The sequence below is a fragment of the Vicia villosa genome, linkage group LG6, assembly GCF_029867415.1.
Source record: "Vicia villosa cultivar HV-30 ecotype Madison, WI linkage group LG6, Vvil1.0, whole genome shotgun sequence".
NCBI lineage: Eukaryota > Viridiplantae > Streptophyta > Magnoliopsida > Fabales > Fabaceae > Vicia > Vicia villosa.
Window position 1 is genome coordinate 972,893 of NC_081185.1, and position 25,792 is coordinate 998,684.

Sequence of the window (25,792 nt, forward strand, 5' to 3'; positions counted from 1 at the left end):
TGAGTTGATCAAGTTTGCCTCACCATTACGTTAACACAAGATATGGACCTGTGATGTAGTCCTAAGATAATCAAGTTCACTAGAAAACATTTTCATTTATTATATTTTAGTCCATTTTTTTAGTATAAAAACTATCTAGTATGTGTTTATCATTTCATCAAAACTTTTTAGTTTAAAATATTAAGATACAATGTTGTTTGCGCGGTATCTTGTCTTGTTTTATTCGCTCTTCTCTTTCACATATACTATATGCTTTTCAGAAATTCAACCAAAGTGTCATGAAGATGAAAGTCATGCCTTGTTGCAATTTAAGAAAGGCTTTGTCATCGATAAGTCTGCCTCTTGGAATCCTCTGAGTTATCCTAAAACAACATCATGGAATGCAACCGTTGATTGTTGTTCATGGGATGGCATTCAATGTGATGAGCACACAGATCATGTGATTCGCGTTGATCTTAGTAGCAGCCAAGTCTTTGGTCCAATGGATACAAATAGCAGCCTTTTTCGCCTTGTGCACCTTCAAAATCTTGATCTTTCTGATAATAATTTCAATTACTCTCAAATCCCGTCCAAGATAGGTGAGCTTTCGCAAATAAGACATCTGAACCTTTCTCATGCCATATTTTCCGGAGAAATTCCACCACAAATTTCACAGTTGTCCAAGTTGTCAACTCTTGATCTAGGCTTAAATGCTATATCAAGCCCTAAAGGAAGTGCAGTTAACCTGTTGCAATTGAAATTGTCTAGTCTTAGAAGCATAATTCAAAACTCAACAAAACTTGAAATGCTCCTACTTAGTTATGTGACAATTTCATCTACTTTACCCGACACACTCACAAATCTAACTTCATTGCAAACACTATCTCTTTACAATTCTGAACTGTATGGTGATTTTCCAGTTGGATTTTTTCATCTTCCAAACTTGAAATATTTGGATTTGAGATATAATCCAAATCTCATTGGTAGGTTGCCTGAGTTTCAGTCTAGTTCACTCAACAGCTTGGAACTTGATAATACCGGTTTATATGGTGCATTACCAGTATCCATTGGAAATCTTAGTTCTTTAAGTACCCTATCAATTTTTGGTTGCCTTTTTTCGGGGTATATACCTTCTTCACTTGGCAACCTCACACAACTCAAGTATCTAATCCTTGGGTATAACAAATTTAAGGGCGACCCTTCTGCATCCCTGGCAAGTCTTACCAAACTAAGATATTTGTATGTCAATGCCAATGAATTTACCATTGAGAGCATGTCATGGATAGGTAAACTCTCATCAATAACTGAACTTGATATATCCTCAATAAATATTGGCAGTGACATCCCATTATCTTTTGCAAATCTTACCCAACTACAATATTTTGTAGCTGAAAATAGTAATATGAAGGGTGAAATTCCATCTATTATAATGAACTTAACCAACTTAGCCTACTTATCCCTATATGAAAATAACCTTCATAGTGAAATCCCAAAATCTCTCTTTAGACTTGCAAGTCTTGAAAAACTTTACCTAGACAATAATTTGTTGCATGGAAAGTTGGATCTCGACATGTTTTTGGATCTCAAAAAGCTAACTGTTCTTAATTTATCATTCAACAAATTGTCATTGTTTAGTGGGAAAAATTCTTCTAATGCCACCAATTCTCTAATCTATATCTTAAGCTTGGCATCATGCAATATTGTCGAGATTCCAACATTTATAAGAGATCTTGGTGATCTCGGAGACCTTTCCTTGTCAAACAACAATATAACTTCATTACCTAGTTGGTTGTGGAGAAAATCAAGTCTACAAAGCTTAAAAATTTCCCACAGTTCATTGATAGGAGAAATATCCCCATCCATATGCAATCTCAAATCACTCATCCATCTTGATTTATCGTTCAATAATTTAAGCGGCAATGTTCCCTCATGTATTGGTAACTTTAGTCGATATCTACAAATTTTGATGTTTAAAGGGAACAATTTGTCTGGTCTCATTCCACAAACGTACCTGATGGAAAACAACATTCAGATGATTGATTTCAGCGACAACAACCTTCAAGGTCAATTGCCAAGACCATTGGTCAATTGTGGTTTGCTAGAGTACTTTGATATTAGCCATAACAATATCAACGATTCATTTCCATTCTGGCTGGGAGATTTACCCGAGTTGAAGGTATTGGCTTTAAGGAACAATAAATTTCATGGAGACATTCAGTGCTCTAGCAACATGACATGCACATTTCCCAAGCTTCACATCATTGACCTTTCTCACAATGAATTCTCTGGCGTTTTTCCATCAGATATGATTCAAAGTTGGAATTCAATGAAAGTTTCTAACACAAGTCAATTACAGTACGAGCAATGGGTTATTTATATATTTTCTAAGAACAAGAGAGACTATTGGATAGAAGCAAACACTTATTCATTCGCGTTAACAAACAAAGGAGTGGTGATGGTTTATGAGAGTATTCAAGAGTTTTATAGCATGATAGCCATTGATATATCAAGCAACAAAATCAGTGGAGAGATACCAAAAGTCATAGGAGACTTACAGGGTCTTGTTTTGCTAAACTTATCGAATAACATCCTTACTGGAAACATTCCAAATTCCCTAGGAAAACTTTCAAACCTTGAAACACTCGATCTTTCTCGTAACAATCTTTTAGGGAAGATTCCACAACAGTTGTCAGAACTCACATTTCTGGAGTTTTTCAATGTGTCCTTCAATAATCTCTCAGGTCCTATACCTCAGAATAATCAGTTTTCAACATTCCAAGGTGATTCATTCGAGGGTAACAAAGGTCTATGTGGGGATCAATTGTTGAACAAGTGTTCTGATCAAGCGGGGCACCCGTTTTCTCCACCTACTTCAGCCTCTGATGACGACAATAACTCGGAATCTCTATTTGAATTAGACTGGAAAATAGTTCTGATTGGGTATGTTGGTGGACTTGTTGCTGGAGTTGCATTGGGGAACACTTACTATCATCAGCTGCTTGGATGGCTAAAAAGGATCTTGTGAGTTGAGGTTGGTTACATTCAATTACTTCTACTCCCTCTGTCTCATAATAAGTGTCTCATTTGCACTTTTTTCATGTCTCGAAATAATTGTCTCTTTAAAAAACCAATGCAACATTTATTAATTTTTTCCACTACTATATTCCTATTTATTAACTTTCACGTTTTTCAACTACTCTACTACCTATAAGAAATAAGGGTACTTTAGTAAATGATATTTACTTTATCATTAAAACTAACACATCCAATCATTTTCTTAAGAACCGGCCAAAAATCAAATAAAACACTTATTATGAGACGGAGGAAATACTATTTTTCTGCATGTTTGTAATATTCTGTAATTGCGTGTGTTGCACGGATTTTAATTTTATGATTAAAAGATTGCTATGAATGAATTTGTAGGATGCACTCACTGCCATTAAGGATATTGTCGGTTTCAACGAATATTACAAAGAGGAGGAGCGTTATACTCCAACTACAAATAAAAACCCTTGCAGAGGGTGCGCTTTAGTCTTTTTTTTCTAAGAGTAGTATTGTTGTATTGTATTGCACTGTATTGCACTGTATTATATTGTATTGCATCGTATTGTAATATAATGTAAACATGCTTTTATCTCCTCAACTTTGTGCATCTGGTTCAGCATATTAAGACTAATATATGATATTTCATTAACTAGAAAAAAATATATTAAAAATTATTTACTGTGGTGAAAAAAAAATTATTACTATATTTTTTATTTTAAAATTAGACAAGTAATTTAATCAAAACGGAGATTTAGGAATATACATTAGATTGCACTGCCAGTAACTGTAACTGTAGAAGCTAGCGACCATCATGAACTGTTCCGACTACTACGCCACCACTATCGCCGCCACCAGCGCCGGCGGTTGTTTTCCTCTTCCTCATCCTCACCACCGCCACTCCCGTCACACATCCTCTTCTCCCCTTTTCCAACTCCAATCTCGTTCCAAACCACCACGCGCCACAACAACCACAATCTCATGTTCATCAAACACCGAAAAACCGAAGCTCCTTCGTCGAATCCTCGATTCGCCAGGCGTTCATCAAGGTCCTGCATGCTTCGATGCACTCAGCGCAAATCTCGTTCAATCCGCTGGCTTTCCGTTGTGTTTCACTAGCGGTTTTTCGATTTCTGCTTCGCGATTGGGATTGCCTGATACTGGATATTTGTCTTACGGTGAAATGATTGATCAAGGGAGATTGATTACTCAAGCGGTTGATATTCCTGTTATTGGTGACGGTGATAATGGTTATGGGAATGCTATGAATGTTAAGAGGACGGTTAAGGGTTTTGTTGATGCTGGTTTTGCCGGAATCATTCTTGAAGATCAGGTTAGTTTGTTAATGTTGCAATGGTTAGAATTGTTTCACATTTGCAATGGTTAGAATTGATTCTGGAAAATTGATTTTGACATATTTGATTGCTATATTAGTAGAATTGAATTTGACTTGGTAGAATTGATTTTGACTTGGTAGAATTGATTTTTCCTTTAGACTTAGCGTATGTTTGGTTCTGAGGGGAAAAGAATTGATTTTGAATGAATTGATACCCGTAAAATTGACTAGCTAAAAGTGAGTTGAAGGTAAAGTGATTTATGTTTGTAGAAGTGAGTGGAATGGTAAATTTTAATGTAAAAGTCACGTTTAAACTCAAAAGCTACAAATTCTAGCTTCAAGTAGAATCAATTCAAGAGGCAGAATTAATTCTACTTTAGAAGAATCAAACATCTCAAAATTATTCCAAAATCTGTTCTATATATCTAAAATTGCTTTTGGCTCTTCCAAAAGCTAAACCAAACATACACTTAATTAGAATTCATTATGTAAAATTGATTTTGACTTGTTTATTTGTTGTGTGGTAGAATTGATATTTCCTTTGGACTTAATTAGAATTAATTAGAATTGATTATGTAAAATTGATTTTGAGTTATTTGATTGCTCTGAGGTAGAATTGATTTTTCCTTCAGACTTAATTAGAATTTGAAATTAGGATTTGTAACTTTCGAGTATAAATGTGATTTTATACGCTGAAATTTATCTTGAACTCGCTTTCACTTAAATGTATCTAAATATAAATCATTTTGCATTCAATTCATTTTAAGTAAAATCAATTGATTCAAACCAAGCATTTGGGCTCTAGTGGTAAAGGAGCTCCTGCTAAGGACGTAATTCCGGGAATACCGGGTTCGATTCCTAGGTGGGAACAATGTTTGACCAGTGCCCATACCTCTCGGCACAATCAATTGATTCAAAATCAATTTTTCTGAGTGCAAAATTAAACAAGCACTTAGATTAATAGGTTAGGATAGGGTTTTTTAAACCACTAGCATTTATTTATTGAATCCTTGACTTGGTTGTTGAAATTGTTGGAAAATACCAATCTAGTCTTCCACATTATCAATATTCTAAAACATCTATGAAATTGTAAAACATTAATCGGGTTTCGTTTCTTCATATATAGTATTTGCATGTACAATAGTGATATTAAGTTGGTAATGTTGGGAACGAAATTGAAATAAGTAATATGATCCTACAATTTTAGGGATCAACTTGAGTATTTACTTCTCATTCGAAGCTTATTATTTGATCTTCCAGCACCTTATTAGAACTTGATATGCTGATATGTTGTATCCAATGTTCTGTAAATTGCTTCAATTTGTTGGTTCATTGCTAGGTATCGCCGAAAGCGTGTGGCCACACACAAGGGAGGAAAGTGGTGTCGAGAGAAGAGGCAGTTATGCGGATCAAAGCTGCGGTTGATGCCAGAAATGAGAGTGGATCTGATATTGTGATTGTGGCTCGCACCGATTCACGGCAAGCGTTGTCTCTTGATGAGGCACTCTATAGGTCAAGGGCATTTGCTGATGCTGGAGCTGATGTTGTTTTTATAGATGCACTTGCCTCCAGACAAGAGATGGAAGCTTTTTGTCAAGTTTCTCCCCTTGTCCCAAAAATGGTGTGTTTCTATTAAGTTCAAGTAATAGCAGAAGAAAAAAAAGGGAAATGATAAGCAATGCTAATGTGTATAAATTTTGTAGGCCAATATGCTTGAAGGAGGAGGCAAAACACCAATACTCACTCCTCTCGAACTTGAAGACATTGGCTATAAAATTGTTGCCTATCCCCTTTCCTTGATTGGAGTTTCTATACGAGCAATGCAGGTGACATGTACTCCTTTCTTTAACTATGATAATCATTAATTAATATTATATGTGCTGATGATGATAAGTTCATGAAAGCTTCTACCGCATCTAGGACTGTGTCAACACGATCCCAGGCAAGGGACCATAACAGTTATTGAACGTATTAAAAATAATTACTCATCCTAAATCCTATATGACAGGCCAAAGTAATAGTATTTTAAGGTTGAGCTCGTTTATTTATTTATTTTAAAAAAGGCCCTTTTCTGTATTTGTTTGAAGTATTATTTTAATTTTATCATTTTAAAGAATATCTATGACTGCCGTGTAGGATTCACTCACTGCTATTAAAGGAGGTCGTATTCCTCCTCCAGGAAGCATGCCTTCATTCGAAGAAATTAAGGATATCTTAGGTTTCAACAAATATTATGAAGAAGAAAAGCGTTATGCTACAAGTACCGATCAGCTTCTTTCAAAGAGAGGTTGGAGAGACAAATCTTAATAGAAAAAATAAGTAAATAACTAAACAATGGCAGTAGGCTTCTCAGATTCAAACACACTCTGCATATTTTATCTTATCGTGTCATTGCGCATTCTATTCTTGCATTTTCCTAGTAATTACTAATTAGTTATTTATCAGAGAGCAGTAGCCTATACAGTATTGAACAGAGAGACCAAGCTGATTCAGAGCAGACAAGTCAAACTATCAACGATCCCATTGTCGAAGTTATAACACCTGATGTGTACAATAAATATGGTGCAGATAGTTCAGGGAGCCCTTTTTCTGGAATCTGGTCCCGGACTCTGAGAATTAAAATAACGGGCAGAGATGGAGCCGAGAAACTTGATCTTCGGATTCCTGTAAGTGATGAACTCTCCAACTGAACAAAAATAAAAGAGAAAATAATGATTTCTACATGCAAATCTGTACTTTATCCAAACATGATTTCATGTTCCCTTTTCTTATATACATATACTTTGCATACAGGCTGGATTTCTCGATGGAATCACAAACATAGTTCCTGGTACTGTTTCTATTTCAAAATTGTTATTCAATTTCATGTTGAAGTACTTCTTTTCACAATTCATGTTGGTCAATTTTGTCGCAACTATGCAGCTTTGGGTGGGGTAAACCTCAAAAAACTATTGGATAATGCAACAGAGGAAACTGGGGGAAAACTGCTGGATTTTAATGACAGAATAGGTGACAGGATTCAAGTATTTCTGGAGTGATTCCACCTTGCTTCAGTTTCTCAACTCCAATGGTAATTTTCTGGAGTAATTCCACCTTGCTTCAGTTTCTGTTAGAAATAACAGTTTCTAATATTAGTTGATGATGCTGTTGCAGGAAATTGATAGCTCGTATTGATGAAGGTGATCGATGAAAGCTAAAGATTCAAGCGTAATCGTGGCACAACAGCGTGGTTGTAGTGTATAGTTTAAAATGTCACATGGATTGTCATCCAAATACCAAATTAAGAAACCAGTTAAGTTCGAAACTAAAGTCACAAATGGGAAATTTCTTCAAACAATGTTTGATATCTGTGGAAATTTTGCTTCATTTTGTCAAATAATTTATTTTTTCTTTGTTCTTCAAGCATATACTTTTTATTTATGTTTTTCTTCAAACTAGTTTATAAAATAAATTTTAAAAAAAAAAACTCATTCAAACATGCCTAAACTTAAAACTAATTCACTTTTTTATTTATCAAATAAAAAAGGGCAAGGTCGGGGGAAGCCTCTAATAACATGAGCAAAACTCTTAACAATAAAAAAGCTAAAGAAAAAAAAAAAACAACGTAAAAATCCCATGACGGGTAGTTAAAGTCAATGAACACAATTTGGTTGACTTTACATAAACTCGATGAATTTTATAGTTAAAAAACCTCCAATTCAAAAAATAATTATTCGTCAAGAATGACCTCTAGCACACTTGTTCACCACTAAGTTTCTTAATATTGAATCTGATTCAATCACAGTATATTCAATCTTCAATGCACTTAAAATGGACAAAGTCTCAATCCTGAGAGTAAAAAAAAAGTCTAAATTTTAAAAGAAACGTCTGCATTATGAATCACCCACCATATATAATCTATTCCGTTAAACTTAACCCGACATATTTTTTGACACTATTAAATATATATTCCGTTAAACTTAACCTAATATATTTCTTGACACTATCAAATATATAGCCCCCACTAATAATCCGCCTATTATACAACAATAATAACAACTAACCATTATTCCATTAAGTATGATAGACTATATGGATCAACTTTCGTCACAATGTTCTATCAAAGATCATGTTTCTATCTCTAAATCATTAATCTCGAGGTCTCTCTTAATAACTTTTTTATAGTCTTTCTGGATCTTCCTCGAATTATTTGTCTTCTTTCTATTTGGTCTACTCTCCTTACTACAGAATATACAAGTCTTCTTTCTAAATGCTCAAACTAATTAAGTCTATTTTCCACCATCTTCTTTACTATAGGCACTACCCCGACATCCTCTGTAGTAATTTTATTTTTAATTTTGTCTTGTCAAGTTTTACCACACATCTACCACAACATCCTCATCTCTGCTGCACATATTTTATTCTCGTGTTGATTCTTAACTACTCAACATTCTATCTCCGATAAAACTTTCCCTTCAACTTGAGCGGTACATTTGCATCACATAAAATATTTGATGTCTTTCTTCATTTCAACCATTCAGCTCGAATTCGACGGCTTTCATCCCTTTCTATTTCTCCATCATTCTGTATTACTGGCCCAATATATTTAAACTGTGTGACTTAAGGGATAATATGGTCTCCAACTTTCACCTCTAAGTTAAAAATACTTCTTCTTTTGTTGAACTTACATTTTATATACTCCTCCTTACTTCTGCGTAGGCGAATGTCATATGTTCTAAAGCTCGTCTTCAAGTCTCAAATCTCTCATTTAACTCCTCCTTCAACTCTCTAAGAAAGACTATATCATATGCAAAAAACATGCATCTCAGTGATAGCTCTTGATGTGTTCCGTAAACAGTGGCGGATCCAGAAATTTTTCATAATGGGGGCAAGTAAAATAATCTTATAATATAATATGTAAAATAATGTTTTTTTTTTAAACATGATATATTTTATATCAAGGTGTATATTTATTCTTAAATATGTAATAAAAGTTATTAAAACAAATTATTAAAATAATTTTCTTTGTCGCAAAACATAAACATACACTTTAAAAAAGTGTTTTTAAGGAGTGGATAGAGTAGGTCAACTCGTATTCACTTGTTGGATTAGATGCGAGATGTTGGTCCAAAGTTCAACCGCTAATATTAGTGTTTTTTTGTATTTTATAAAAATATACAATTGTAAATAAGTAGTGGATATTTATAAATTAAAATTTTTTTTCATAAACACATTTTCAAATAAATCTAAATGAATATTATGAAATGTTTAAAATATGAAAAATTAAAATTAACTATATACATATAAAACAAATTTTAGATATATTAATACATAAAATAGACAAATAAACTACATTGTCATTTTTCTTTTAAAACGTGAAATATACAAGATGAGAGCTTATGTTATAAAAGATAAGTAGTAATAATAAATAAGTTACCTCTTCTAATTTTTGAATTTATTTTCTTAAAAGAATTGTTTAAACTAAATAACAATTATTATTATGAGAATGGGCAAGGTAGAACTTAGTATTAGATATTAATATTAGATATAATGATGTATTCAAACAATGTATTATATATAATTATATAATTATTTTTTTTTTGGGCTTGGGGGCAAGGTAGAACTTTTTATCAAATATAATTATTTATTCAAACAATATATTATATAAATTATATAATTAATTTTTCTTTGTGGGGGCTTGAGCCCCCTTACCCTTCTACATGCATCCGCCCCGGTCCGTAAGTATACTCAAAATTAAGATAAAAAGGTAGAAACTTAGGATTGGCCCTTGATGTAAACCAATTGTAATAGGAAAATCATCTGTGTTAGAATACTAGTCGATATCTCTTCATACATATCTTAGATTACTCGAATATATGCAATCTTAGCCTCTTTCTTCTCTAAGACTTTCCATAAAATATCTCTAAGCACTATATCATACATCTTCTCCGAGTCAAAGTCTTATTGGTCCATCCGAAGCTGTAATACATAAATTGCTTTCATGGTCGACCTTCCCGACATAAAATCAAATTGATTCTCGGTGACTTGACTTTCTTTTGTTAATCTTCGTTCGATTACTCTTTCCCATAACTTTATGGTATGACTCATAAGCTTAATCCTCCTATAATTTGCACAATTTTGTGTATATCTCTTGTTCTTATAGATTGGAACTAAAGTGTTTTTTCTACATTTATCTGGGATGCGTTTTTACCTCATAATTTCATTAAAAAAATTGGTGAGGCACTCGATATTTATATCTCTAAGATTTTTTAAAACTTTAATAGGTTTGTTGTCTGGTCCACCTGCCTTACTTCAATAGGAATGTTATCAAACCATTCACTCTCAATCATCTTTAATTATAGTTTTTTAGAAATTTTTTAGATCTCAATTCCAATTGTAGTTAATATTGCTAGTTTATCTTTAAATGTAATAATATTGAATACATTTGTACATAAAAGGACAATTTACTCATAATTGTATTCAATATTTTACATATTAACTATAGTATTTTTTTTAATAAGTATAAAATATGTTGTGGTCTTATACAGGAACGGATCACTTTCGTGGCTATTTGGGCAAGAAGCCCCACTAAAATTTCAACTTAGTAGCGCACACATGTTATGTACATTGAAACTTTGCATGTGTCACCCTGATATTTTCTATAATGTATTATAAATAACTTGTTGAAATTAGAATTTGTTAATACTACATATTAGATGTCCTACTTAAGTTAATTTATATGGTACAAAAATAGAAAGAAATTGTTTTTATACCATTAAATTAGATCACGTATTTAGTGATGGAGAGAGTAAAAAGCTGCATGCATATTTTTAAGAGCAACTTTTCTTTTGATCAAATAGAGATTTGGCTACATGCAATCATGCGGAACGCTGCGACCTGCATTACTTTTAAACAACTTTCTACCTATTAAAATAAGTGACTTTTAAAATACACTCACGAATTTGGGGTTAAAGTAGTTTCAAAGAATATAATAAAAAGGAAGTGTTAGACACAAGATTATGGTGTCAGCATGAAAAGCTCAGTATATTTGTCACTGATGTGATAAACTAATTTATCAATTTATGTATTTTACAATTGGTATTATTGAAGGCTATTGCATAATAAATTTATGTAAAATCACTCAACCACCAAAAGCATGTTTACCAACATCATCGACCTAAAGCAAAAGCATGTTACCAACACCACCCACCGAAAGCAAGAATAATCAAACGACTAGAATGAATCATTAAAAGCATGTATTATCCTCACTTATCAGACAATGTTTCTTTACTTGATTTTGTATTTCTAGTTTCAATTATGATACATGCGAACTAACTGATAACATGCAAGTGGGGATTAGATTGTTCATAGCCTATACAGGTTCTCTTATGAAACATTAATGAACTCTTTGTATGAAATCAACAAGCTCCAACATATTAAAAAAGATAAACCATCTAGTTGGTATTCCTTAAATTTGAGACAATTGTAGAAAGCAAAAATTAGAAAAAGAATATATTAATATATCAAACCACCTGTTGGTGTGTTCAAAAAAATGAGGAACAGTCAAAGGAAGCAATAACCCAAGTAAGGTTATTATATCCTGTCACTAGTACACAACACTGATGCTCAAAGCACCCTACAGAAGGGTGACCCCAAAACAGAAAAAAATGGTAATAGCACATTTATAACAAGAATAAACATACACCACACTGGGTCACTTACTTTACAGAAAATTCCAACTTTAATGATCCACTACTATAAATCCGAATATCGACGTGGACTACTACTGGTAGGCACCTGTATCGAAATGGCTTCTCTCGGCTTTAGCAAAACAATTAACAATACTTCACCTTCTCATCTATAGGAATAATGTTGAATCTCATCTGTATCCACCATAAGGTTGTTGACCATAACCACCCGGACCCATCATGTTATTATAGTTACCTGGCATGTTGGAACCGGGGGGCATTCCATTAGGGGGTTGCATTCCATTAGGGGGTTGCATCGGGTAACCTTGTTGACCCATACCCATTCCCCCCATACCACCCATACCCATGGATGGATTCATGCCTCCTCCATAACCTCCCATACCCATACCACCGGGAGCATTGCCCATACCCATACCCATACCACCGGGAGCATTACCCATACCCATACCCATACCTCCGGGAGCATTGCCCATACCCATACCAGGACCCATCATGGAGTTTGGATTAGGTCTGAGAGCACCTGCCCCAGCACGGCCTATGCCTGAACCTGATCCCATAGCTTTACCCATATTTATGGTTGATGTTACAGGTGCATTAGTGGGCTTTTCCAGTCTCTTTTCCTTCCTATTAATGGACTCAAAGTCAATCCCAATATCTGATAATGGATTAGTTTTAGCTGCATGTAAAAAAAGCATAATAGTTAATAGTTTGTCCATATAAGATCAATATTCTAACTGATATAGAAAATGAAATATCAGAAACATATTGACAAAGTATAAGCACTCACGTCCGGATATATTTAAATTAACAAGCCCCCTGCTCAGGGTATCTGCCCAGACTGTTGATTTTGTCTCAAACTTATCCTTGGATGGTTGAGAAACTAAAGAATTTGATGTCGTTGAAACAGCATATGGTGAAGCATTGTGAGCAGGAGCTTGATGGGTATATGATGAACTTAAGGGAGCTGGATTCCCTTGTTGCCCAAAGAAGCCCTGGCTGTTGGAAGGAGAACCAGTAGATCCTCCATGATGGGGAAAGTTTGTGATTTGTGCCGGCTGTGGTGCCGGTTGTGGTGTTGGAGCTTGGGGAGTCATGTGTGAAGGAAAACCTGTAGAGGATCCCTGTGGCAAGTAGTTTCCACTGTTCATAGACCCATTATATCCATTTTGTGATTGAGAATACATGTTTGGAGCTCCTGGAGCAAGAGATGTATCCAGAGAGTACAATCCACCATAGGTATGACCACTTGATTGTGCAGATTGACCACCTTGAGAAGCATAAGGTGCCTGCATAGAATGGCCGGTAGATGCTGAAAATCCATGCATGCCAGGTTGACCAGAATGAGAAGGAAAGGGTGGCTGTCCTTGTGCATATGGACTAGTGGTAGCTGGAAAAGATGAATTAGGAGTTGAAAAGGGTTGTTGCTGGGTAAATTGACCACTGGGAAGGGTTTGCGTAGGTTGACTGTTTGCAGCTGAGAAACCTGGCAGAGTAAGTTGACCCGCTGGTTCAGAAAATGGTCCAGATGAAGTTGAAAAGGAAGGTGAAGGTTGACCAAAAGGAGATGAACTATTCTGCTGTGATGTCATCTCAGGTAATGGTGCAGGAGGTAGAATGTCTGCAAGAATATCAGTTTCCACTTGTTGAGATGATGACTCTTGGGATAAAAAGTTGGAGTTAGCAGAGAAAGGTTGGGCATCACTGGTAGCAGATGCAGAGTATGGTACAATAGAAAATGAGTCCCCAAACCCAAAATTAGACATTGCATCGGCATTAAAACCATCTGATTGGGATGGTTCAATACTCTGATGTGCATAGTGTTGAGATTGAGCAGTTTCAGCAGAAGTATCGGCCTTGAATGGTGAATCACCAAATGGATCTTCAAAAGACTGCCAAAAGTTGAACCAACAGCTAGATTATTTTGAATGAAAATTAATAATTTAACAGAGATATGAATATATTTTAGAAACCATTCAAAGCTAAGTTCTGAAATAGATATATCTCCCCTTTCTAGAATTAGAAAAATAATTTTTAGAATTCTAACTATTCAGTTTTGTAAACGAACAAGTTTATTATTAATATGGTACACATCTTAACAGAAACTCTACTGCCCACACATTAGTAACAGTTATGCAAGCTAAATCAAAAAGGATTCACACAAGGCATACATGTGGCAATCAGAAGAATTCCAAGGCACAAAAAAATCAACTCTCTTTTTTGGTACTGTCTCAAACCATAGAAAGAAAAGAATTCTTTAACTAAAATGTAGAAATAATCATAGAAATGCCTACCTGATTGAAATTATTGGACCCAAATGATGGTGCTGCAAAAGCTGTTGAGCCAGTGTTTGCTTCAGGGGTTGCATTTGCTGATGTATCTGGCACAGGAGGCAATGCATTGGAAGAGAATGAGTCTGATAGAGAACCAAGCAAGTCTATTTCGCCATAATTAGAGGTGGTTGGGGCAGCTGATAAGAAACATAAAGATGTTATGAGTACAAACAAAGCCTACTAAAATGTTGCTTGCAAAGAAAAAAGGCCTTAAAGCATTGATGCAGACTTTTTTCAAAACCATTAATATTAACCTGATGCCACAAATGACTGTGTATGATAATATGTCAATTAAGGTCATGCCATTGATATTACAAGTATACTGACCAAGTTACATACGAATCTATACTCTTTACCACAAATCATGCTGTACTACTCAGTTATATGCTACTCAAAATACATACATATGAAATAAATGAAAAAGATAGTGACTATGAGCTACACTATTAATGGATCCTACAGTTGAATTTCAAAAGATCACCAAGTTAATGCATAAAATGGTGCCTGCACACCCCTCGAGCCTGTATCGGTACATATAGCACTAAATTGTCTGATAATAGAAATCTAAATACAAAAGAATCAATAAAGGGATGCCAGCACTTATTTCCATGTCCTAGAAATCTGAACCCCTAGATGGCAAAAAAATTAAACCGGTAAAATACATCATGCTGTCAAGTGGTTTTACCGCAAGCCCATAATAGTGTTTAGGACCAGAAAAGTGTGTTGTTATGACTGGGAGTACAAAGATACATACTCAAGAACACTTGAGGGTAGTTTAAAGAAAAGTGTTTGCAATGAAGAGACAGAAAATTATAAAATATGCATCCCACAACTGAAACAAGGAACCTACAAGATCCCACTCCCCAAAGGAAAGGCGACATAATATACAGAATAATATTGTGAATGTAATGTAAATAAAAGTCAATAAAAAGTCAACATTACAAACACGTAAGAGTTTCTTAAACAAGAAAAGAGCTACAAGAGTACTTTACACGAGTGACCAACATAACATGAAAACAAGCAACTTCACGCACCTGAGGTAGGGCCGCGCGGGTCAAAGAAATCATCAGTGGGCTCAGTTTCCTGGGTTCCAGAAGCAGCAGTACTGGTAGCAGCAGTTACTTCAGCTGGATTATTGCTTACAGGAGAAGATCCAGTGGGAGCAGAGGTAACGGTAGGATTATCACTTGCATGAGGGGACGAGCCTCTTGGAGCAGATTCTGCGGAAGGTTCAACATCCCTGCAATCAAAATATTATTCATAAAAGGTTCACTTTGAACAAATGTTGCCAGTCCATGGCTTAGAAGTTCATACCTTTCACCCTGCACAGGGCTCTGAGCTTCACCAACAGCCTCTTCATATGTAGGAGGAGCACCTACATTTTGCTCAGAAAGCTTCCGCTGAAGTCTGAAATGGTATTGCACATTATCAATATAAAAGTGCCTAGAAACAATGTGTACACGAGAGAATGAGAGGGTGTCCCCGACAAATTTACCTTGCTTCCAGTGATTGGTCTTCAACTTTAGCATTGCTGCCTCTGAGAAAACATTGCATAAAAAGGTCAAGTTAGAAGCATCAATGATTTATATCAGAGAGCAACTGAAATCGCTTCAGGCCCCATGTTCAAGTAAACTTCATCAGTGATACTGAACAAATAAGGTTTAGTTCACAGCACATTTTCTTTTTTAAATAAAAATCACACAACCCACACTCTAAATGGGCACAGATGTAAACCTTATTATTCTTCAGCATAAGTCCTCATTTTGTTTATCATGCTAAAAGTTTAAAACAAGCATATGCAATTCTAATAACACTATTGGAAATGTTGTACTTCTACTAAACCATTACTTTTGTAGTTTACTTGTTTTCATTGATAATTGTTGGAAATGAGATTTGCAGTGAACAACTTAGTTACACAAATTAACCATCAACTAAAAGATTTCAAATTTATTCAAACAGAAACTTATTAAGTTCTGTGTTTATTGATGATTAGAGTTAGCAACTAATCAGTACAATCTTTTTTTCTTTAAATTCAAAGCAACCAATTTAAGCAGGAGTGAGGAAGTACTGACTAAAAATAAGAATAAATTGCTCTACTTATATTCCATTTTAATCCAATTTAGAATAAAGATCAAAACCATATACTAAATGAATGGTTTGGGTTGTCCACCATATATCAAAATTTCACACTGATAAAGCTTCATGATATAAACTTTATTTTGGTAAAAAATGAAAGCTATCAGAATTGCGTAACGAACAACATATAATTCATCAGCCTTAAGCTATAAAGTAAAGATGATGAGGCTAGGAACCAGATACAAGCGAACTTCTAGAACTCCAACTATTAAACAAAGAGTCATGTTTGGTGCTCCTAAACGCTTAACATAGAAAAGCCTGAAGTTAATATATTCCACATCGATGAAGATTATTAGGGTAGTGCGTATTTTAAGTTGCCAATTCAGAAAAGGAAACAAAATTGATAAAAAGACTAAAGACTCAGTGCGGTGCAGTGCAGACTCGGGAGAGTTAAACAGACCTTGAGATCTTCCTAGTGCAGCTTTTAAAAGAAATTATCTTACAGATTTCATGGATTAAACTTATTAGATTAATTTATCAGAGCTATTGTATAGGCTTTACCGAGACGACTGTTGACCATCCTCATCGAAATCACGCTCTCTATCAGAACTTCTACTTCTTGTATCATATTGGTAGTCAACACTTCGACTTCTTCCCCTGTCATCATCTCTGGAACCGTCCCTGCCATAACGTTCCTCACCATAACGATCTCCATCGCGACTGTACCGATCATCATCTCTAGAGCCCATTTCTCTTTCTCTTCCATAACCATAGCCATTTCTATCTTCCTCCCTGCTCGCATAACGATCATCATCATACCGATCACCATAGCCTCCACTGCTTGGGTGTGAACCAGGTCTATACATCCCACCTGGTGTATTGTTACGAAACCTGGTAAATTGTTTAAGAAAATTAATATCTCATTGTGATGTTAGATTGAGTTTAATGGATATACAGTTTCAGTTTTGAACAGACATCCAATGAGAGACCACAGTTTTCCATGCCATACCACCAGTTTAAAAATGATCTTACAAGAAGTGGGGCATGTGGCAAAATAAAGGATTTTCATTGGATGTCAGTGTAAAACTGAATTACAGTGTTTTATAGTGACAGTGCATATCCTTTAAATCTTTTTAAATTTATACACCAGAAATAATGAAGCAAGATTATGAATCTTACAAAACTAAGGGAAATTGGAAAGAAAGTACATAAAAATATACTATATGATGCTTTCTAAAAAAGGGGATTGATGTGAAAGTTATATAATAACTAGAGAATAACAATGTACAAGATATCAGTAGAATTGTTGAGACAGACTTACTTTTCCCTATTAACAGAAGCCTTTTGCCTAACCTCAACGATTCTTTCTTTATCATTCACAAGGATAACGAGACTCTGAGATTTTTTTCTGACATTGTTTCCTTGATCTCTTCCACTGGAGTCAATATATTGAAAATCGGACAAAGTCTGCTTATATGAAGATTACATTCTTATCAGGTTGCATTATAATATTTTCCTGCATGGCAATGAACTAACATGGCATATAAATATTAGGTAAAAGTTTAGTGAACAAAAATTACCGATATTTGATAAGCATGCTCTCTGATGTCATCTATGACTCTCTCAGAACCATGAGCCACCAAATACTCCAGTACTGTCAATGCCTGTTCATGAACAGTGAGCAGTTAATATAGAAGCATAAGAAAATAGCTATTATTTAATATAGCAATATCAATCAGTAAATGATGCAGAAGAAAAAAAACAAATGAGTTCTTAATCTACAACCATGAAGACAAATTTAATAAATGGGGTACAAAGGTGGGGGAACATTGAAATGTTGATGAAATAGAACATGGCACTAGGACAATAAAATGTGAAGATTACTAGCAACACCTGGGAGTACTTACAACTAGAAGATAAAATATTCTAACTAATACCTTGTAGACATGCCGCCAATTCTTGCCAGTGTCGTTAACTCGTTTCCAGATTACTGACATGATCATCACATATTCATGACTGCAGGTCCACCAAAAAATGAGAATCTATGCAGTGAAACACAAAATATCTAGCAAAAAATTGAGAGGCCAAAGCTTACGGGTTCCTGGTTGCCTGAGCAATGTCTGCAAGAAGTGTTCCATGAGGACCCCATGGTTCATTGCTAGTAGCATCAAGAATCTGGTAGAGGGGATCGAAATCAACAAAACTAATTTAGTTTAAGGTTATAATACACAAAATTAACAGACAGACAACATCTATATCATGAAAAAAGCATCACATAAAAAAATCATCATACTTCACATAAATCCTAACATCCACTATCACGATATGATTGGTACAATCATATAGATAGTTTCACACCAAACTTTCCAAATAAGAAAAACTTTACCTTCTGTTCAATGCCAGGAACTTTGAGCACTTTCTTGTTCATTTCTCTTTTACTGCAAAAACACAGACAAATAGTAAGACATTACGAAATAGGATTGAGGTCTAAAATAGTAATAAACACCCAAAGTAGCAACTATATATTATACGCGGCCAATAAAACATACGATAGTAAATAATTAATTAATGGTAAACACTTACAGGTCCCTAACAGTTTGACCAATAACCTTCTTCATCGTGGCAGCTGGTGTTCAGTACAAGCTACAAGCCAGCACCAAAAGGCTCACACTGCTATCTACAAAATAAAATCCACTTCAAATTTCGCCACGGATCCAAATAAAAGCTCAGAGTTTCACAACAACAAAACGGTAACTCGAATTCCAGAAAATATATTTCAAACCATCATTCTCTGATTATCAATCACAGATTATTATCACATTTATCAACTAAGAAATTCAGAATCAGCAATAGAAACTTGCATCAAACATGTAAACAATTCAAAATCCAATCCGTATTCCAATTCAATTACATAAAATCATATACAAAAAACTCTAATCAACATAATAGATTGAATCAAAAATAAAAACAAAAACAATCCACACTAATTTCTTAATATCAAATAAACATCAAATGAACATCAAAACACCATATCACATCTCAGAAATTAAAATTCAAAACTAAAATTCAAAATTAAACAGAAAAAAAAAAGCTCAACATGAAAATTCAAGGTCGGTGAGCATTGAAATCAATCAGAAAGAATCAGAAAACGAAATCGTAACAAGAAAACAACAAAATAAATCCTAAATCAAATCCTCACAGCTAAATATTCCAATCCTAACTCAAACAAATTCAAATTCTAATAAATTCCGATAAATTCTGAGAAATTCTGATAAATTCTGAGAAATTCTAAAACAAATCAAAATCACAATAACATTGTTAATCAAAATCAAAATCATAAACAAAGCAAATCATAAAACGATTATCATAATCACAAGAAAATCAAAGAAAAAGCTGACAAGATCGATAACCGAAATGCCAGATCTGGAAAATGGATCGAACCTGATCAGATCCAAACGGAAGAAACTCGTTCGTCGGTAGAAATGGAAGAATCAGAGATGTAGAGAGAGAAAGTAGAGAGAGAGAGAAAGTAGAGAGAGAGAGATCGAAAAATTGCAATGACCTCTCTTCTGAATTGTTGTTATGTATGGAAAGATTAATAGAATAAAATTATTATTACGTTGTGAGAAAAAAACACACAGCAAAAAATTCTCTCTCTCCTTTTTTTTTCTCTCTCTAAAATTTCGGAGTTGTTAAATGGAAATGGAAGCAAAAAAGGACGAGAAAGACAACGCAACTTACACGCTCATAAGAATAATTTAGATCCTTATTTTTTTTGTTTATTTATTACTCTTGCTTTTTAATTTAATAATAAAATATTTTCATTCCATTTTTGTATTCAAATGCTTTATTAGGTTTGTGATCATGATTTTTCCTTATTTGAAATTTGATTTTTATTTATTTTTAATTATGTTTGCTGATTTTAATCGAAATTTTTAACCTCAAAAAAATGTGATTTGTTATTCTTAAAAATAGTAATTTATTGATTCAATTTTTAAATCTAAAAATAATAATTTCGAACAAAAGTATTTGCATCAAGAGTCTGTGCGATTTTTTGAAAGCGCGCCACTTTTTAATCTCTACGAGGTTGTCGAAATTTCTAGATTGTATTTCATCAACGTCATTGATGTTGGGTGTTGCTCGCATAACAACTTTGACTGTCCTTATGGCATCAAGTATGTGGTATTATAATGGTTGCATTAGTATATTTGTTGTTATGGGTTGTCCAAATCTTTGTTACGAGATCTATGGTATTGTTATTGTTATTAAGAATGTCAAATTATTTGTCGATTCGCGTTTGTTGAAGTTAGTATTTATGACATTGGAGTTTGTTTGATATTTCACATTATTTAAATTCTTGGATTTTTGATTGTATAAATATGTGGAGTCAACTTCATCCTTTGGGCTATCTTTTGGGGGTGCGGTCGTTGGAGTTTGATTGAAGTCTCATATTTCTTAGATTTTAATATGTGAGGACAACCTCATCCTTTAAATTAAGATCTAAACGTATAATACTTTGTTGTTGATTTTTCACTGTATTAAAAATTTACCTAACTTCTTTGTTATCCTCAAATTCGATGAAATATATGTGATTGTTTGTTCATCTTGTTGGTAAGTTGTTTTTATTAAATATTGTCATGGTTTGTTGTAGTTAGATTTGGCGATTGTCATTTACTTATATTTTTTTAATTATTGTAAAAATATATATAACTAATTGTATTTGATAAAAAATACGAATAATTTTTTATACAAAAAAAATTAAGATTTAATTAAATTCTAAAATACAATTTATAATATTAAATATTTTTCAATAAAGTAATTTATATTTTGAGAACATTCATAATAGTATTTTTACTTAACTAATAAATTAATTAGAGCTAATAAATTATGTGTTTCACTTGTGATGTTTCTATAATATTTTTTATAAGCCACTAGTATATTTTTAGTTAGTATTATAATTTTGTAGTTGCTTTTGAAATAGTATTATTATTTTTTTAGATAAAATAATAACAACGATGTGAGTACAACCATTCGTGGAAGGTGGTGTGTGTGTATTTTGAATTCTAGTTCAAAGTCTCACTGTTGACAGAAATGTGCAATCTAATTCTATAATCTTTTATGGCTGGCGGAAAGGAAAAAGTGTGATCCAATAATTTGGTTTTTCAAAGTTTATGGACTCGTTCAAATTAGGTAAACTTGTTGTGATCCAATTAAATAAGGTAATAAAGGGTTGGAATATTTTATTTTTTATTTAAATATTTATTTTATTTAAAATTTAATATTGAATTCTCGTAAATAATTTATGTTTATTTTATTTAAAAAATGTGGACATGGATAAGTTTTATTTGACTATGGTGATTGGTCAAATCAAATGTACTAGATATGTACACATATGTGGAGACCAAATTTGACATTTCTGTACTGGATTTTTATGTTTAAATTTATAAAATTTAATAATCTTATTTCTTTAATAAATTGATATACATTCAATAAAAAAGAGAGTATTGTAAAAATACTAGTTGGTTTGTAAGTTATAATTCATAGCTAATACTAGTTGGTTTGTAGTAGCTATGACTGATAGTTGCTTAATAAAATAACTATGTCGATAGTTAATTCATTTGTTTTATAAGACCAAAAATAGAGATCTGTTTTAGTTTTTAATTTTTATTAATTAAAAAAATTGTTTGACAAATGATATTTAACTTGTAGTTTTTCTTATTAATTTAAGTTTTTTTTATCGAACCGTAGTTTTCCCTATCAAATTCAGCACCAATCACTACTAGACCAACTACCGATGGGTATTTATGATTTTTTGGTTAAAAGTTATTTGAAGTAGTTTTTAATTTATTATTTTTTTCTTTTATTTATATCATACTATCATTATGATTATAACAAAAAAATTATTTTTACCTTTCAATATATTTCTATCCTTTAATGTATATTAGGGTGGTCACAATGCGGTTTTGACGATAAAAATCATTCGAACAGCAAGGGGAAAAAAACATGTGGTTTGGTTTGGTTTAGTCGGCGTTTAAAAATAAAACCAAACCAAACCAATGCGGGTTCGGTTGGTTTTATTTTTAGAAAATTTTTATTGAGTTATACGTACACGTATATAGGACTAAATAACTTTGTATTTAACTATTCATACGTCAATAAATAATAAATAACAATATAAATGAGTACAAGTTACAACACAATTTCAACACCAAATAACAAAATAACGTGTATTACAAAGTGTATCACAAAATACACATCATCTAGACCAAAATTAGGTTACTCATGATCCTAGGACCTAGACCAAAATTAGGTTATTCATGATCCATATATATATATATATATATATATATATATCCCACGAAAATATTCAAAAAGACCACAAAGTTCGTTAAATATTCAATGTATGGTCCTTTTGAAGATTTTCGCGTATTATACTACATAAAAGTCACGAAATTCGTTAAACTTGCAAAATTTGGTCATTTTGAAGATTTTAGTGAGCTTTACCACATAAAAGTCACGAAGTTCGTTAAACTTGCAAAATTTAGTCCTTTTGAATATTTTCGTGGGCTATGCTACATAAAAGTCACGAAGTTCGTTAAACTTTCAAAATTTGGTCCTTTTGAAGATTTTCGCATACTATACTACATAAAAGTCACGAAGTTCGTTAAACATGTAAAATTTGGTCCTTTTGAATATCTTCGTGTGCTATACTACATAAAAGTCACGAAATTTGTTAAACTTGCAAAATTTGGTCCTTTTGAATATTTTCGTGTGCTATACTACATAAAAGTCACGAAGTTCGTTAAACTTGCAAAATTTGGTCCTTTTGAAGATTTTCGTGTACTATACTACATAATGTTAGAACAAGAATTGTTCTGATCAAATTATCTTAGTTTTGATGATAACAATGTATATGAATTTTGCTTAAGATAATGTGGTACTCTAATCCTATGCAATTTCCTTTTCAGGAAATATATAAAGAGTATGCACAAATCAGCGCTCAGAAGCTTTGACTCTGAAGGTTCAACATGCAACATCAAAACATGGTCTGGCAAGACATCAGAAGATGGTCAAGCAGAATCAGAACATGGTCTATGGAAGCATCAGAAGGACTGGAGTTCAGAAGCAGAAGCACTGAAGTAATGGTATCACGCTCAGAAGCACTTCAAGGTCAGAAGATCAGAAGATGCTTATGCACCAAGCTGTTTGTACTCTGATGATATTCAAACGTTGTATCTACAAAAGATCAATCAGAATCAAGTACAAGATGGCAGGCTACGCTGACTGACAAAAGGAACGTTAGAAGCTATTAACGGCAGCGTCAGTAGTCACAACAAAAGTAAGGCTCGAGGTAGTTGACAAAAGTGTGAAACATTAAATGCAATGCTGTACGGAATACGCAAAGCATTAAATGCTCCCAACGGTCATCTTCTCATGCGCCTATAAAATGAAGTTCTGAAAAGAAGCAAAGGTTAACGAAACTGCATACAACTCTTAACAAAAACTTTGCTGAAACGCTGTTCATTTTGAAAGCTCTCAAACTTCATCTTCAACCTCACTTATTGCTGTTGTAATAATATAGTGAGAGTAAGCTTTAAACTGTAAGAGAAATATCACAGTTGTGATTATCGCTTTTAAGAAGCATTGTAATACTCTTAGAATTTGTTTACATTAAGTTGTAAAGGACTAGAGTGATCAGTTAGATCAGAATACTCTAGAAAAGTCTTAGAGGGTATCTAAGCAGATTGTTCCTAGAGTGATCAGGTTGTGATCAGAAGACTCTAGAAGACTTAGCAATGTCTAAGTGGAAAACCATTGTAATCTCGTGTGATTAGTGGATTAAATCCTCAGTTGAGGTAAATCACCTGATAAGGGTGGACTGGAGTAGTTTAGTTAACAACGAACCAGGATAAAAATAATTGTGCAAGTTGTTTTTATTTTACAAGTTTTGATACTACACTTATTCAAACCCCCCTTTCTAAGTGTTTTTCTATCCTTCAATTGGCATCAGAGCGCCGGTTCTAAGGTGCAAGCACTTAACCGTGTTTAGAAAAGATTCAGGAAGAGAAAAACGCTTCAGTAAAAGATGGCTGGTGAAATTCCAACAAACACATCTACATCTACATCTGGCTCTGCTGAGCAATACAATGGAAATGGTAACAATGGTTATACTAGACCACCAGTGTTTGATGGTGAAAACTTTGAATACTGGAAAGATAAACTTGAAAGTTACTTTCTTGGTCTAGATGCTGATCTATGGGATCTTCTGTTGGATGGTTATACACATCCAGTTAAAGCCAGTGGTGTGAGGCTCACAAGAAAAGAAATGACTGATGAGCAAAAGAAGGAATTCAAAAATCATCACAAGTGCAGGACTATTTTGCTGAATGCTATCTCTCATGCTGAGTATGAGAAGATATCTAACAGGGAAACTGCCCATGACATATATGAGTCTTTGAAAATGACTCATGAGGGAAATGCTCAAGTCAAGGAAACCAAAGCTCTTGCGCTAATCCAGAAGTATGAAGCCTTCAAGATGGAGGATGATGAAGACATTGAAAAGATGTTTTCAAGATTTCAAACTCTAACTGCTGGATTAAGAGTTCTGGACAAAGGCTACACCAAGGCTGATCATGTGAAGAAGATCATCAGAAGCTTGCCCAGAAGATGGGGCCCAATGGTGACTACATTCAAGATAGCAAAGAATCTGAATGAAGTCTCTTTGGAAGAGCTGATCAGCGCCCTGAGGAGTCATGAGATTGAGCTTGACGCAAATGAACCTCAGAAGAAAGGTAAGTCTGTTGCATTAAAATCTAATTATAAAAAATGCACTAACGCTTTTCAGGCTGAAGAAGTAGATTCTGAAGAATCAGAATTAGAAGAAGAAGAAGAAGATGAATTGTCCATGATTTCCAGAAGAGTTAACCAACTCTGGAAAAGCAAGCAGAGGAAGTTCAAGAGCTTCAGAAGCTCAAAGAAGCCTGAAAGAGGAGAATCTTCTGGAGGCAGAAGATTTGACAAGAAGAAGGTCATGTGCTACGAATGCAATGAGCCTGGACACTACAAGAATGAGTGCCCAAAACTTCAGAAGGAAAATCCCAAGAAGAAGTTTCATAAGAAGAAAGGTCTTATGGCAACATGGGATGAGTCAGAAGATGAATCAGACTCTGAAGATGAGCAGGCAAACATTGCATTGATGGCCATTGTCAATGATGGATCAGAATCTACGTCAGAATGAGATTCTGAAGAGGTATTTTCTGAACTAACTAGAGATGAGTTAGTTTCCAGTTTAACAGAGCTTCTTGAACTAAAAGCTCATCTTAGTATCAAATACAAAAAGC

The 25,792-nt window shown here is 33.8% G+C and overlaps 3 protein-coding genes across 6 annotated transcripts; 2 read left to right on the plus strand and 1 right to left on the minus strand.

Moving 5' to 3' along the window:
- Window positions 1-179: 179 nt before the first annotated feature.
- LOC131608706 (receptor-like protein 6) lies at window positions 180-3,635 on the plus strand. Its single transcript, XM_058880219.1, has 2 exons — window positions 180-3,010; window positions 3,403-3,635. Exon 1 carries the CDS (start codon window positions 191-193, stop codon window positions 3,002-3,004), a length of 2,814 nt encoding a protein of 937 aa, XP_058736202.1. The 5' UTR covers window positions 180-190; the 3' UTR covers window positions 3,005-3,010; window positions 3,403-3,635.
- A 126-nt stretch (window positions 3,636-3,761) lies between these two features.
- Window positions 3,762-7,759, plus strand: LOC131608707 (uncharacterized). Of its 3 annotated transcripts, none has more exons than XM_058880221.1 (8): window positions 3,764-4,354; window positions 5,697-5,978; window positions 6,061-6,183; window positions 6,494-6,644; window positions 6,926-7,023; window positions 7,151-7,187; window positions 7,280-7,427; window positions 7,511-7,759. In XM_058880221.1, exons 1-7 carry the CDS (start codon window positions 3,836-3,838, stop codon window positions 7,393-7,395), a joined length of 1,326 nt encoding a protein of 441 aa, XP_058736204.1. In that variant the 5' UTR covers window positions 3,764-3,835; the 3' UTR covers window positions 7,396-7,427; window positions 7,511-7,759. The 3 variants fall into 3 exon arrangements, with proteins under 3 accessions (XP_058736205.1, XP_058736204.1, XP_058736203.1); XM_058880220.1 differs by having other exon boundaries at window positions 3,765-4,354; window positions 6,803-7,023; XM_058880222.1 differs by lacking the exons at window positions 7,151-7,187; window positions 7,280-7,427; window positions 7,511-7,759 and having other exon boundaries at window positions 3,762-4,354; window positions 6,810-7,022.
- Window positions 7,760-11,835: 4,076 nt separating this feature from the next.
- LOC131608709 (clathrin interactor EPSIN 3-like) lies at window positions 11,836-20,148 on the minus strand. Of its 2 annotated transcripts, none has more exons than XM_058880224.1 (14): window positions 19,893-20,148; window positions 19,035-19,124; window positions 18,838-18,889; window positions 18,547-18,626; window positions 18,389-18,467; window positions 18,032-18,115; window positions 17,773-17,918; window positions 17,013-17,342; window positions 15,871-15,912; window positions 15,690-15,782; window positions 15,410-15,615; window positions 14,337-14,512; window positions 12,833-13,934; window positions 11,836-12,721 (listed from the first exon to the last, which is right to left on the minus strand). In XM_058880224.1, the coding sequence occupies exons 2-14, from the start codon at window positions 19,067-19,069 to the stop codon at window positions 12,216-12,218; spliced, it is 2,931 nt and encodes a 976-aa protein (XP_058736207.1). In that variant the 5' UTR covers window positions 19,070-19,124; window positions 19,893-20,148; the 3' UTR covers window positions 11,836-12,215. The 2 variants fall into 2 exon arrangements, with proteins under 2 accessions (XP_058736207.1, XP_058736206.1); XM_058880223.1 differs by having other exon boundaries at window positions 19,035-19,128; window positions 19,893-20,147.
- Window positions 20,149-25,792: the final 5,644 nt, after the last annotated feature.

Bases quoted from the DNA above. Each gene is read 5' to 3' on its own strand.
- LOC131608706 (XM_058880219.1), top strand. From the start codon at position 191: ATGTTGTTTGCGCGGTATCTTGTCTTGTTTTATTCGCTCTTCTCTTTC.
- LOC131608707 (XM_058880220.1), top strand. From the start codon at position 3,836: ATGAACTGTTCCGACTACTACGCCACCACTATCGCCGCCACCAGCGCC. The intron at 4,355-5,696 runs GTTAGTTTGTTA...GTTCATTGCTAG, and splicing joins GAATCATTCTTGAAGATCAG to GTATCGCCGAAAGCGTGTGG. The intron at 6,645-6,802 runs GTTGGAGAGACA...GTTATTTATCAG, and splicing joins TCAGCTTCTTTCAAAGAGAG to AGAGCAGTAGCCTATACAGT.
- LOC131608709 (XM_058880224.1), bottom strand. From the start codon at position 19,069: ATGAAGAAGGTTATTGGTCAAACTGTTAGGGACCT. The intron at 18,627-18,837 runs GTAAAGTTTTTC...CCCCTCTACCAG, and splicing joins TTCCTGGCATTGAACAGAAG to ATTCTTGATGCTACTAGCAA. The intron at 13,935-14,336 runs GTAGGCATTTCT...AACTTTTGGCAG, and splicing joins GGTCCAATAATTTCAATCAG to TCTTTTGAAGATCCATTTGG.